General features: G+C 43.5%; 1 protein-coding gene across 8 annotated transcripts in view; it reads right to left on the bottom strand.

The window, feature by feature from the left end:
- KCNC2 (potassium voltage-gated channel subfamily C member 2) overlaps positions 1-12,918 on the bottom strand; it is a 101,326-nt gene extending 88,408 nt beyond the window's left edge. For 2 of the 8 annotated variants that reach the window (XM_066549973.1, XM_066549980.1), the window contains exons 1-2: positions 12,539-12,915; positions 11,096-11,853 (exon numbers count right to left, since the gene is read on the bottom strand). In XM_066549973.1, coding sequence (XP_066406070.1) covers positions 11,096-11,728 — 633 coding nt within the window. In that variant the 5' untranslated portion in view covers positions 11,729-11,853; positions 12,539-12,915. Of the gene's footprint in view, positions 1-11,095; positions 11,854-12,538 lie in introns of all 8 variants that reach the window. The other 6 variants (XM_066549976.1, XM_066549981.1, XM_066549975.1 and 3 more) reach the window with 4 other exon arrangements.
- Positions 12,919-13,510: the final 592 nt, after the last annotated feature.

Raw genomic sequence — 13,510 nt, 5'->3', positions numbered from 1 at the left:
GTACTAGTCTGTTTATAAATGTGTGTGTATGTCTGTGCATGTACATACATCTGTATAAACACACAAAATACCTGCATCCACATTTGTATATATGGATAAGATCACCTCAAGTCTGAAAGCACCAGGACCCCAAACATTCTCCCTCCTGTCTCACACTCACATTTCACCCCATTTTCACATTTCTTCAGTGCACATAATTGTCACACTACTTGTCTGAACAGCAGAATTGCAATGAAAAATTTAGGTCACACACTTTCCTTTAGCCTCCACTTTTTTGAAGACTTTCCCATCCACAGACAAGGCTTGGGTTTCTGGAAGCAACATATTACTCACCCTGTGATTATGAAACTGTAACAATTACCTTGTTATTTTAAAATTCCTTTGCCAGTAAACAAACAAATAACATTTGCAAAGTTTGTTCATTATAATTACTAACAGACACCTCCTGATCCTTATTTTCAAGGAGCATACAAACAGCAGCAGTACAAAATAGGATTTTAATATTTCTTCACATTTTAGAAAATTAGCTCTTCACATTTGAAGAAAGCAGGTATCTTTTCAAAGAGTAATGCCTTCATCTCACAAATCTGTCAGGACTGCATTGCAAGAGAGGTTGCTCTAATGAAATACAAACCCAACGTAAACTTACATCTTCACTTCTCTAGAGACTAATGGGTACATTTCTGCTACCAAATACTAAATTTAAATGTCTTTCAATTGTTGAGAATACAAAGCCATTTAAATTTTGCAGAGTTTTCATTTCAGTAAGTGAGGCAAGCTACCACACTTTCAAAGGAAAACTGATAAAACAGCTATTAAAGTAGATAGGTATCTACAGCTATCATTGCACTTCAAGCCATAGCAAAATGGTAAATTTTAATACAAAAGCATTGGAAAGGGCATTGATTCAGAAGTACTAGAATAGCTAGTCATTGGCTCAGTGACAGTGCAAGATGCTGAATGCAACACAGTGCAGCTGAAGAGTGAAGAAGCAAGTAAGAACCAATTCTGAGAGCCGTCAATGATAATTCTAAGAGACACTCACTGCTGTCACAGCTCCTGGATGGAGGTGCAGACTGTACCTACTTACCATAGCTGTTTCAAAAATGTCATAATCTAGTCATTAGGGAAGCAATTTTGAAAAGACAGAAAGATCAAAGCTCCCATCTCACAAAAAGATTAGGGAAATGGCAATTGAAGCAAAAAGTTTAAGTAGATAAACCTGCAGTTCACAAAAACTCAGCATCTTCCATCCTTAAAACAGTGAACATAGTCAAAAGAAACACACATGCAACCTGAAACATCTTTGCCAGTTTTAAGGTTTGGCTGGCTATATTTGAAAAACCAAGACAATGAAAACATGTTCTTTGCTTCAGTCCATAACAGCTCTTCTTTTTCCCCAAGACATAATTTTCCCTGTTATTAAATATTTATTTTCATTTTTAATTCCCCCATTTCATTTTTTCTGCTATCAAAGCACCAATTTTAAAAATGCAATGACTAACCAAGGAGACCTTGTAGCTGCAATGCATCAAACCAGTTTCTTTGACCATTCACAGGTCACTGCACTATTAGTTTCACATGCCTGTTTTGGAGACAAATGACAACCACAGCCATTTCTTTTCCAAGCTGCACGGGTATATCACCTAGACAATCAGGAAAATAACTCTGTCTTGCTGTCAAGAGTCTCAATTGTCAAATTTGAACTATATTCAAACAATCTCTAATACAGCCAGCAATAAAATTCACCGGCCAAAGGATTAAGATGCCTTAAGAATTTAAATCAATTTAACATACAGTATTACCATATAATGAAGAGATAATGAGTTATACAGCAAAGCTGATGTTCAATACCTACACTGAAATCCTACTCTGTTTGACTTTTACCCTAAAAGAAAAAGTTGATGTCATTTATTATATATCTTTTACCATATACACTTTTGTTTTTAAACTATGAAAATATGAAACACTATCATTACTAGATAAAAGGACTTGATTTTCCATTGTAAGGGAAAGAAAGTAAGGTTGGAAAACCAGAACTTACTTCTTTAGAATCGAATATATTCTTTCAGTTGGAAGGGTCCTACAAAAAACATCTAATCCAACTGCTTGACCACTTCACAGCTGAATCAACAGTTAAAGCATGGTTTTAAGGGCACTGCCCAAATTCCTCTGTAATGCTGACAGGCTTGGGACATCGACCACTTCTCTAGGAAGCCCTTTCCAGTGTGTGTGACCACCCTCTCGGTAAAGAAATGGTTCCTAGTGTCCAGCCTAAACTTCTGACACAGCTTTGAACCATTCCCACATGCTGTTACTGGATACCAGGAGATCAGCACCTCCCTCTCCACTTCCCCTTCTCAGGAAGCTGTAGAAAGGCATAACTGGATCCCAGCTGAGTTATTTACCATTTTTTAAAATAATTTTTCAGACCAAGGGAAGAATGTTCAAGGTGAAATTCAGATGTGCTTGTGCATCAATTACATCCTAAAATTCAAATGAAAATCTGACTGTAGGTGTCAGATCTAGAGCTGCAAATGCAAGAAAATTTATTTTCCAAATGAGATCAGAAACCAGGAAGACAAATAAGGTTCTTCTCCAAACCATATCTGGATTAAACTTAGAATACTGAAAAATTCCTGTCACAAAAAAGACCTGTGTAACACTTGATGCTACTACTAGAAAATATCAAAATTATCTCTTTCAGCTTTCAGCAGTTAATAGTGTGAAAATGAAGACACTCCTGAAACCAATTATTAAACATAATTGTCATGCATATTAGTAGGATTACCAACACCCAATAAAGACTATTGCTCACTTGAAAAGTTCAGAGAATTTTTAAATACCTATGCAAAAATAAGGACTACTGAGGACATCTCCTTTGATATTGTCTAAGAACTAAAGAAAATTTATATTCAGACATTTGTATACTTCAAAAACATTTTTACATTTTCCTATAATAATTTTTGCATCTACATTAATAAAAACATTAAAGCTATTTTACTGGACAGGCTTTATATAAAATATTAATTACTACATTTTATTTTATTATCCTCAATCTTATCGTTCAGAGCATACAAAAGCCTAATATATTTTGTGAACGTTCACAATCTGAGAAATTACTTAGGCCAACAGGAATGTGACTAGAGGACATTGTTATTCCCCTCACCCCTTAAGAGTGTCCAGCAGCAGCAGCAGGGTGCTGCTGGGGATGGTTAAACTCTCGCTCAGAGCTCCAGCAGGCACCAACACATTCCCCTTGCAAAACTCTCAGGGACTCAGCCTGTGCCCTGCACTATGGCAACAACATGTACCCAGCACTGTTCCACAGCCCCCTCTTTCAACTCCACTACATTTCATCTTCCCCAATGCAATTTTCTCTGCCATTAACTGAGTTTCAGCATTTGATTTCTGTTGCTCTAAAATCCCAGGTACTATCAAATCCCTAATATTGGAATAGCCTTGTGCTTTCATCAAAACAAGCATTTTAGCAGGGTGAAAGTCATTGCCAAAGAAGAATTATTTCTCTTAGGGTAAGAATTAAACAGTTAAAAAGAAGTTTACTGCTATATAGCTACAATGTCTTTAGTACTCTAAAAATTATCCAAGCCAAATGCACAACCTTCAAGGGATATTTACCGTTTTATAAAGACTAGGCGGAGTGGAAAAATGTAATTCTCTACGCTATACACTAATGAAAATGTAAACACTTTAAACTATACTTATTTAAAACTACACTTTTTTCAGAAACAAGCTTAGATCATATTGAGTGTCATACTTCATGCATATTAATGAACTCTACCACACTATTCTGCATTGGGCTAAGAGACTGTTCCCTGTTTACAGCCTTTTGCTGGAATATATCAAAGAAGCAATATCTAAGTTTCACCTAGAAACACTAAGAAACTACAAAAGGCTGTCTGTAACAAGAAAGAACTGAATTATCACACTACTGTAATAATTAACCTACTGGTAAAAAGACCAAAACCCCAGCAACACCTCAGAATTTTGAACTTAAAAGCAGCAGGGGGAATATCAACACACTACCATAATACATAATTAGATGATTTGATTTTTAAGCTTCAAGCCACCACTTCAGCCAGGAAATCTGTAAAGCAAATGACAAATCACAAGACATTGTATTTCATGTGATTAGATGGCATTCTATTTTTAACACTTCCGATTAACAGATGGAAGTGGAGTTTTTCTTTCCAAACTGCTTTAGTCATCATAAAGTACCAACAAAGATGTTAATCAAACAAATTAGTATAACAAAACAAAAAAAAAAAAAACCAAAAACGTGTGATTCATGCTCATTCTCTACAGCTATTTCTATAGCATCTGACAAAATTACCATTTAGTTATATCAACATATACACATGTATACCACCACAGGGAAAAAAATGTACCAGGTCATCAGTACAACTTGAATCCCTTTGATCATGTTGATAAATATCACCAAGCTAAATTTATACTACTATGTCCTTGCACATTACCCCAATTGAATATTTTGTTCACCAGAATAAATTATTTCTGACGTGCGAAATATCCTCGTGTTTGAGCCCTCACATCAGAGAGAAGGCTCTTTGGAAGTAAGAGCACACGTAAGATTGGACATAGTTCCCCTATTTCCTCTCCAGACAAAATCATTGAATAGCCTTGCTTAACATTTCTTTAAAATAAGAGTTTTATTCCTGTCTAATTACTGATTTATCCTGGAAAAGTGTGTACTTGTGAAAGAACAAGAGTATGTAAAGGAACTGTATAACTATAAGAAATACACTAAGTAGACTGACAGCTGATAGCTTGATATTCTGAATATTACTATACCCCTATTTTATTTGCCTAATTTACTCACAATTTAAAAAAAAAATCCACCACCAAAGCCCTGCAGAAATCCCCACAAATTTTTACACTGAATCAGTAAGTTTATGTAAACCATGCTGACAGAAATGAGGTCTAAAGAAAAGTTTAAAATTAAAAGGGAACACACTACCTCCATTGGGTGCTAAATATAGAGAGCATAAACCCTCTCTTTCCAGTCATGGCTGAAGGAAACTTTCCTTCCCTAAGATGAGCCACGAATCTGAATCATAGGACAAGCAGGAACCATCTCTGGAGAAATGAACAGTGCTGAAACAGCACTTGATCATGAGAAGAACTTGTTTCTTCCATCTTAAAACTACTGGACATCACTTTTATAAGAGATTATTAAAACATTAAAGATTTACAGAGGGAGCCTTTCCTCTTTTCTTATTCTTCTACCCCAGTTGCAAGGCACCTTCATAGAAAGAGAACAATCACGTTCTGCCAATGACCACTGAGGGAGAGAAGGATAGGCAAATTTTACACAAACTTCTCTTACAGTATATTAAAGTTCCTACAGTGAAGGATATTAATCAAGGATATGGAATTTGTCTGAGTTCTGAACTTTTTTGATTATGACTTAACACAAATTCTCCAAATCAAGCAAAAAATGCTGTTTTCTTCACAGGGTATTGATTGGTATATTTACTTTGGACTAAGTACCAAACACCTTAAGAATAAAAGAACCTTGAAGATATCAGTTTTGTTGCATCACTTATTTCATATTCTGACTGCATCACATGATGTGCATAACGTGATTCCTCATCTGACAGTAGCACTGAAACCTATACAATATTCATCCCAAGTTGTGAGCTATTCCTCCCACCATCATCTTAATCAGTTTGAGAATAAATTCTCATCCTCAAAGTAAAGCATTTAAGAATTTTATCACTGTAAACAAACATGACAAATACTACTATCTATAATAACTACATAAAAAAGAGAACATTGTCTGCCAGACTTCTCAATTTAAAATATTTCTCACACTGTTACTATATTGGGCTGTGTCTAATTAGTTGATTTCCACTTCCAGTTACACCAAAGCAAATTTAACCTCAGTCCATTAACTAAATTATTTTAGAGTCACTGAAGGACAATCTGGCTGTATGCACGTGCACATACCTAATAGCATCTATTTCTGAAATGATAGGACAGATCATCTCTGTGTCATTTATGTCAGAGCCATGACAAAATCCTTTTCCCAGATGAATAAGTGACAGTGAGAAGGCTGTTTTCAATGGGAAGAGGAAGCGAAGAGCTGGCTTGTTTCCATGGAAACACTAGCAGCATCAGGCAGAACAGCTGTAGAGGAAGAGGCAGAAGTTAGGAAGGCAGAAATCTTGCTGATTTTACCTCTATGATGTCAGTACCATCAAAAAACATTTACACTTAGGGCAGATCAAGCTAGTTGATTATACACCATGTATTAAGCTAAAATTTCCAGTCAGGACTTTTAAAAGCCAGCATGCCAGAAGTAAATTAATAAAAATCACTTACAATGTGATTTGGGCAGCCCATGTATGCATGAAGCTACAGAGTGTATGAATATCTGTAACAGTAATGCAGTATGACTTTTGTCATTAGGAACACACCTTGACGTGTCTTTAAAATAGACAGCTCCCACAGCAAAAATGCTTTCAGCAGAATGACTGTTTCTCACTTATTTAACGTAATTGACTATTTTCCCACATGTAAATAAATCCAGCCTTTTGATTACCAACAAAAGGAGTACCCTCTTTGAGGCATCAACCTTAACTATTTGCTTTGTGCCATTTTCAGACAGATGTCTGCCTAACTAATAATTGAATGGTAAAATCTAAAATATACCTGCTTTCCTCATTGAATAAAAGACAGAGTAAAGATTTCCATTTATGTATTAAAGGGCTTCCTATCTGTGGGGATAGCTAACCTTTGCTATTCACTATTAATCTACAAACATATATTCTGAGATCAATGCACCTCCACCACTCCATTCACAGTATTTCAGACTGATGCAGTAGTGTTATTTCCACCAAAAATAAAACCTGTCTTTCATCAGAACAGGCAAAGCCCTAAAAATATAACTCACTTCAGTCATTCACCATAGTACATGACAGGCTTCCTAAATCAAGGCTTTCTTGACAGGTATCAAAACAGGTATCTAGGTACCTGGAGAAAACGCAAGCAAGCCACCAAATAAAGACATAAGCTATCTTTGTTAAGAATGTTCTCCAACATAATTTCTGTATCTTTAGCCTCGAGGCAATCTATAAAACCATATTTTTCCTCTCTCCCATCCCACTCATTTTAGCTGATTCTTCACCTCACCCAATGTCCAAAGCTGGTGTACATGCAATGGAACACTGAAAGGAATCTCTGACAACTAAACATCATATGAAGCAGTAGAGGGGGGTGGTATTTTTTCCCTCCAAAAATACCACCCACTGCTCAAATACAGCTCCCCATGTCACTATGAAGCAGCATCAGTATTTTTAAGAACACTTTCAAGATATATCTTGATGCCTAGACTGCAAGGTTTTTGTGGGTTTATTTGCATTGCAGTGAATATTTACTTACAGCAAACTTGACAAATACTCGCTAATTAGGATTTGTATTTCCTTGTAAACCAAGTTATGATGATCTTTCCTAGAGATAAAAACCATAGCAAAGGGGCTGTGTAAGCTGCCTTCAGCTGCTGCAAACAGCAGTGCCAGCTCAAGTGCCCTGGGCCATGCTGACTCTGGCACTGCTTAACCACCCCACTGGCCCCTTATCCACAAAGAGATTTACAGTCTCCCCAAAACATTAAGGATATATAGCTATGGACCTGGTGAATTTCAGGGCCATTTTTGCATTCCTGCACCCAGTAAAGGAGTAATCCATAATTCTTAGGAAAAATCAATGACAAATACTAATTACTTCTTTAAACAGCATCATTTTACAACTATTATTCAAAAGTAAAAAGGCTTTAGAGGTAATTACTTTGAAATATGATATCTGAGATGAGCACTGGCATTCCAGTTCCTGCTGGACACCTGCAGACACTTTTTGAACTCGGCACTTAACATTGCCTCTTGGGCTTTCTTACAAACTGCTTAGATGGATCTTTGCACTTTACTAAAGCAAACAATACCTGGCACCTAGGAGCCACTGGACACCAAAATCACTTACAGATATTAACCAACAAAACAGTGCACAGGTTTTAGTCAAATAAGGTGTCTGTTTCAGACAGGTTTAAACCAACACACAAAGATTCAGTCACCCAGGACTCCTCCTCCTGTGAGAGCACCTTATGCCAGTAGATTTCCACATCTACATTAACAGCATTGTGTCAAACAGCCTTTTGTGAATGATCGTTCCATTACGCGTGGAGTGAAAGGAGTACGGCTGCACTCTAATTTCATTTCACGGTCTGTGAAATCCAAAACGATAATATGAAGAGAGAAATAACATTCAGACCTAACTCCTAAACTTGGGAAACAAAGGGAAGTGTTGCAGGTTTCAAAGCAATCATATACACATGGATTATATTTCATAATTACAAGCCCCATGTTTAGTAGATGTCGCTATCTGACTACCAAACTGCATGCACTAAAAGTTGAATTTTTTTGGAATCTTGACTAAAGTAAACCTTCTTGTCAACAAACTAGTTCCACTATTTATATAACATCACTGGATGGTCTTGCTAGAATAATCTTGTGCATGCACTATCCCCAAAGAGGTTACCATGGCAACTTATATTTGAATTTCTATAAATTTCTATTTTTAGAGATCACAGTTTCAAATAAAGAAAATCACAAATATTAAGTACCATTTCATTAACAGAAAATACCCCATTTTTATCACCATCATAATTCCCAAAAAAAGACACTAGTGAACCTAAATCAGTAATGCTAAAAGAAAATAATTATCACAGTTCTCAGGAAAGTTTACCACTAAGCAGCCCCACCATTATCGCACTGGTGTATGAGTCAGTAACTAACACTGTGAGGCAAAGATTGATGTTCACAGAGTTTTGTCTTGATTTCAGTAAGCCCAGGATTTCACTCAAATGTTTTTAGAGTTAGTCATCAACTCAACTGACATAAAACAAGACTGTATTTGCCAGAATACTGAGAAAATAAGGGCTCTCGTTTCAGGTGTGGAAAAACATAATGTCTCAGTTCCAAACTAAGGTTACCATCACCTTAAAGTACTGTGTTCAAGAGTGCTTACTAAGTGCATGCGAGTCCTTAAATACAAATTCACTTTAATGCTTTAAAACTCACCAGAAATGCTCAAAATTGTCTCCCTACCTGAAAGATCAAGCACAGATCTTTGGAAAATGAAATTACAGATTTAGACGCTGCTGTTACGGTTCTGACACTGCCTTATTCTGGCTGCCTAGGTTTGAAATCAGAATAAAATCTTCAAAACCAGGTAAATTATAAAAAGGTAAATACTCTATCTTCTAAGAGATTAATATTGCCATGCTGCAATTTCCTACTATAGCGTTAATTACAGTATTCGTTTTGCAAACTTGAAATATCTTCATCCAAGCCACTAATGGTTCAGGATGACCTAGTACAGATGGAAAATTTGGAAAGCAAGTGCCTATAGCTACTGTCAAAGACTGGACTGAAAACCCAACTCCAAGGCACAACAGCATGCCTACCTTCCTACTTCTCCTGGTATCTTCCATTTAACATTTACTCCCTACTCTTCAGTTCTCCAGAAAAGTTGAGCAGGAAGATTCTCTGTCATAAAAGCTGCAGTTTTGACACTGTCAGCAACTTTCCACAAGACAGTAGGTGAAAGAAAACCTGCAGGGCAATCACTGCTCACACTACAGCCTGTCAGGTAACTGACAGCCACATTTTCTTCAGGATCCTGACAGCTGAGATGTGGGTATGCACTGAGAAGCAAAGATAGACACTTCTGGTAACTTTTCTTCAGAACCCATTCTTTATTAAAAACATACTTTAAGAATCAACTGGAGCCAGCTGTTGAGGGAAAACATACTGGTAGGCAACTTTCAAAAACACAAACAAGTCTGGTACTCAGTAAGTGAGAGTAATAAGTGTGAGGACTTTTACTTTTGGTTTAACTTACCTCAATAAGCTCATAGGGTGAGTGGGCAGAAGCTGCATCATGCCATGGGGTACAGTTCCAGAAGTCACTAAACCACAAACCTAAGTGCACATCTATGAGACTGCCAGCAGAATAAGTGGAACTGATTAGGAGATTACACCCACCATAACCGCACTTTCTGCAAAATGAGGTTTAGCTCCGAATACTTCATGGAAATCCTGATAAATATGCCACAAAATATTTATTGCCATTTTATAATCAAGCATTTCCTCTTACAAGCCCTTTGTCATGTATTGGAGGGAGGATTTGCTGGTGGTTGCTGTTCTGGTTAAATTAGAGACATCACTGCATATTTCTCAAAAAGGAATTACAACCATTTGTTTGCTCCAAAGCCCTGAGTTGAAAGCAAACCCGCATCACCCCTGACAACTGCAATGAAAAGATAGAACTAAAATCCAACACATCAAAGTATAAAGTAGTGAGCATAAAAACCTGAAACCCCTATCTAAGTAAAAGAAAGTCAGTATGATCACTTACTCTCTTGTCCCCAGTCCCTCAGTCACTGAGCCAGCCAGGGTCACCCTGAGAAATCAATGGAGGAAGAGCCAGGGTGACCCCCTGTCACATCTACTTTGTTGAACCAGGATCACCTACCAGAGCAGACAGAGCAAAGCTCAGAATGGACTGAGGTCGCTCTCCAGTGTCACTGTCACCACCTGACCCCAAACCCAAGACCTCAGGCCCCCTGCCCCGGCCCCAAAGGCACGTTCATGCAGGAGCTCAGGGAGGATGAGGGTGCCTTGGGGCTGCTCCCACCCACACACAGGTTCACCGGTGAGTCACCCCCTCCACACCCCCACACAGGCCAGGGGGTGACTCTGGTCTCCCTTGCAGGCTTCTCGGGGCATAGCTCCCACCTCAGCCCCGCACACTCCCATGGGAAGGATGCCGGCACAGCGGGACCCCCGTGCTGCCTGACATTGCCTGCAGATGTACGGGAGACAAGCATCACCACCCCACGCAGACCGATGTCCCCCTTGCAGTGGCCCACCAAAACATCTCTTCTGCAGGCACAGCCCGAGCGGGGCAGCCTCCCCGCGATGCCGGCTCCCGCTCGGGGACCCCAGCAGCCCCTCGGCCTCCCCAGCGCCCGCTGGGAGCGCCGGCCGGCGGCGCTTACCCTGGCGGCGCGGGAGGAGTAAGGGTCCTCGAAGAGCGCCCAGACACGGGGCTGCAGCCGCCGCCAGCGCCCGCCCTTGCCCTCGGCGGCCGCCCCCACGTCCTCGATGCCCAGTCTCTTGGCGGCCAAGTCGTCGTCGTCGCCGTCGGGGGGCGGCTCGCCCGTCAGCAGGTCGGGTGCCTCGAAGATGTCGAGGGCCTCCTCGGCGTCGCGGTGCTGGCGGTAGGTCATCCAGCAGCAGGGCTCCACGTCGGTCTCGTCGATGCCCCAAAAGGCCAGCTCCTCCTCGAAGAGCGGCCCGCAGACGTCGGCGGGGCAGTGCAGCTTGCCGGTGCGGTAGTAGTTGAGCACATAGGCGAAGACCCCCGGGTGCCGGTCGAAGAAAAACTCGCTGGCGCCGCCGCTGCCCCGGGGGCTGCAGCCGCTGCCGGGCTCCGGGCAGCCGCCCGCCGGAGGCGGCGGCAGGTTGGGGGGCGGCGGCGGCTCCTCGCCGCCCGGGGACTCGCTCTGGGACTCGCAGGCGAGCAGAGCCAGGCGGGTCCCCGGCAGGGTCTTCAGGGTGCTGCGGTAGGTCTCGTGCCGCGTGCCCCCCACGTTGAGGATCACCCTCTCGTTGTCCTCGAGCTTCCCCATCGCTCCGGGTGGGACATGACTGGGGAGAGCGCGGGAGGCGGCGGCGCGGACCGGGAGGGGGGCGCGCCGGTCGCTGGGCGGGGGGCAGCCGGTCGCCGGCAGGTCCGCGGGGAACGAGCCTCTGCCTTAAACGCAAACAGAAGAAATCGAGGAGAAACCCCACAAGCACCACCGTAGGAGGACCGTTCCCCGCGGTCACGGCCTGTCCCAGACCCCTCCCAAGACCTCCCGCGGACCCGCACTCCGGGAGAGCCCTCCCGGCCCGGCCCGGCCCGCCACCCACCGCCGGCCAGCTTCGCTCGCTCCGCCGCGAAGGGCTGTGCCGCCTGCCCGCTCCGGGCACAGCTCCGGGCTGCCTCCCGCTTCCCCTGGAAGCAGGCTACCGAAATGGCACTGCTGCTGCTTCGACCGCCTATGGATCCGCCACCGTCCCCACCCCCTTCTCCCTCGCGGGGCTGTGTGAACCGAGCTGATGGAACAGAAAGTGTACGGTTAATTATTTAATGGGCATCTATCTTTTATTGTCCTAACAGCTTAACCAGGGGGAAAAAAGAAGGCTTGGATATTTTTCTCTTCCTCCCCACCCCCACCGTGGGAGGAAGGAAAGGGTTGCTTTTTGGGAAGAAATACAGAGCACTCCACCAGCGCAGGCAGCAGGCATACTCTAGGAAAAGCTGTCTGTGTGGAGCTCGGCTCGCTACTTTCTCAGACAAATCACGAAGGCGAGCGCGCATCTCGGGGAAGAGCAGGTGGGATCAGCCTCCCGCTCCCCCGCCAGCCCCGCGCTCCCTCCCGCCGCCCCGCCGCTACCTTTGCCGGAGGAGCGGCTTCTGCTCCCGGCTGGGCTCCGGCCCCGGCCGCTCTCCGTGCCGCCCTGCCAGGCGAGACTACTTGTTGTCGGTTCGGGTGTTTCTCCGCGTTCAGGTGGCTGTTTCACCTCCCTCCGTGCTCAACTCCGACAGGCGTAACAGCGGCTCCCGCCGCCCGCACGGAGATCCCGCTCCCCTCATTTTACAGGGGGGATGCGGCTGTTCCACGTCGGGGCTGGGAGCGGGGACCAGCGGCGGAGCGCAGAGCCATGAGCGGGGACCGGGACGGCCGTAATTCCAGTGGCGCTCCAGGCAGACGAGCCCAAAGGTGAAATCGTACCTCATTTGGGGCCGCAGCTCCGCCCCGGGGCGGGGGCAGGGCAGCCGAGCCGGCCCTACACACCCCTCCGGTCCCGCGCTGCCCGCCCGGGGGGCGCAGGGAGGCGACAGCGAAAACAAACGCTGCATCTTTCCCAAAAAGACACCACCTCCGCTCCTGATACATGGGCATTTAGTTCACTCAAGTAAAGCACGCGGGAAGGGAGCGGGGCTGAGAATAGCTCTTTTTCGGAGAAATGCGGAAAAATGAGCCGTAGCTACAGGTGGCTGCGGAGAGGAGCTGCCTGGCCCCCAGGAGAGGGTCACGGAGCGCCCGCAGAGCCCCGGCGGGCGGGGCAGGGATGCTGCGGGGTGCTGGGGGACCGCGGCTGCGGCAGCGGGGAGCGCCCCGACTCGGGGGAGCCCCAGAGCCAGCTCCTGAGCTGGCCGGCAGCGGGGTTTGGGGATCCGGCTTAAGGAGAGGACATCCAGTTTCCACGTCGGCTAAGAAAGATAAGGAGTAGTGGGTGCACTTCAGGCTTCGTGCACTGCATAGGTGTGAGGTTGGGTGTGGCAGAGGGGATGGAACTTCAGTCCCCAATTATATAGGAGGGAAACCGATGCCTGTGCACTTATAATATATGAGAGAGTCCAT

Source organism: Molothrus aeneus, chromosome 5 (assembly GCF_037042795.1).
Source record: "Molothrus aeneus isolate 106 chromosome 5, BPBGC_Maene_1.0, whole genome shotgun sequence".
NCBI lineage: Eukaryota > Metazoa > Chordata > Aves > Passeriformes > Icteridae > Molothrus > Molothrus aeneus.
The sequence above is the reverse complement of the archived record's forward strand: the minus strand, read 5'-3'. Positions and strand labels throughout refer to the sequence as shown.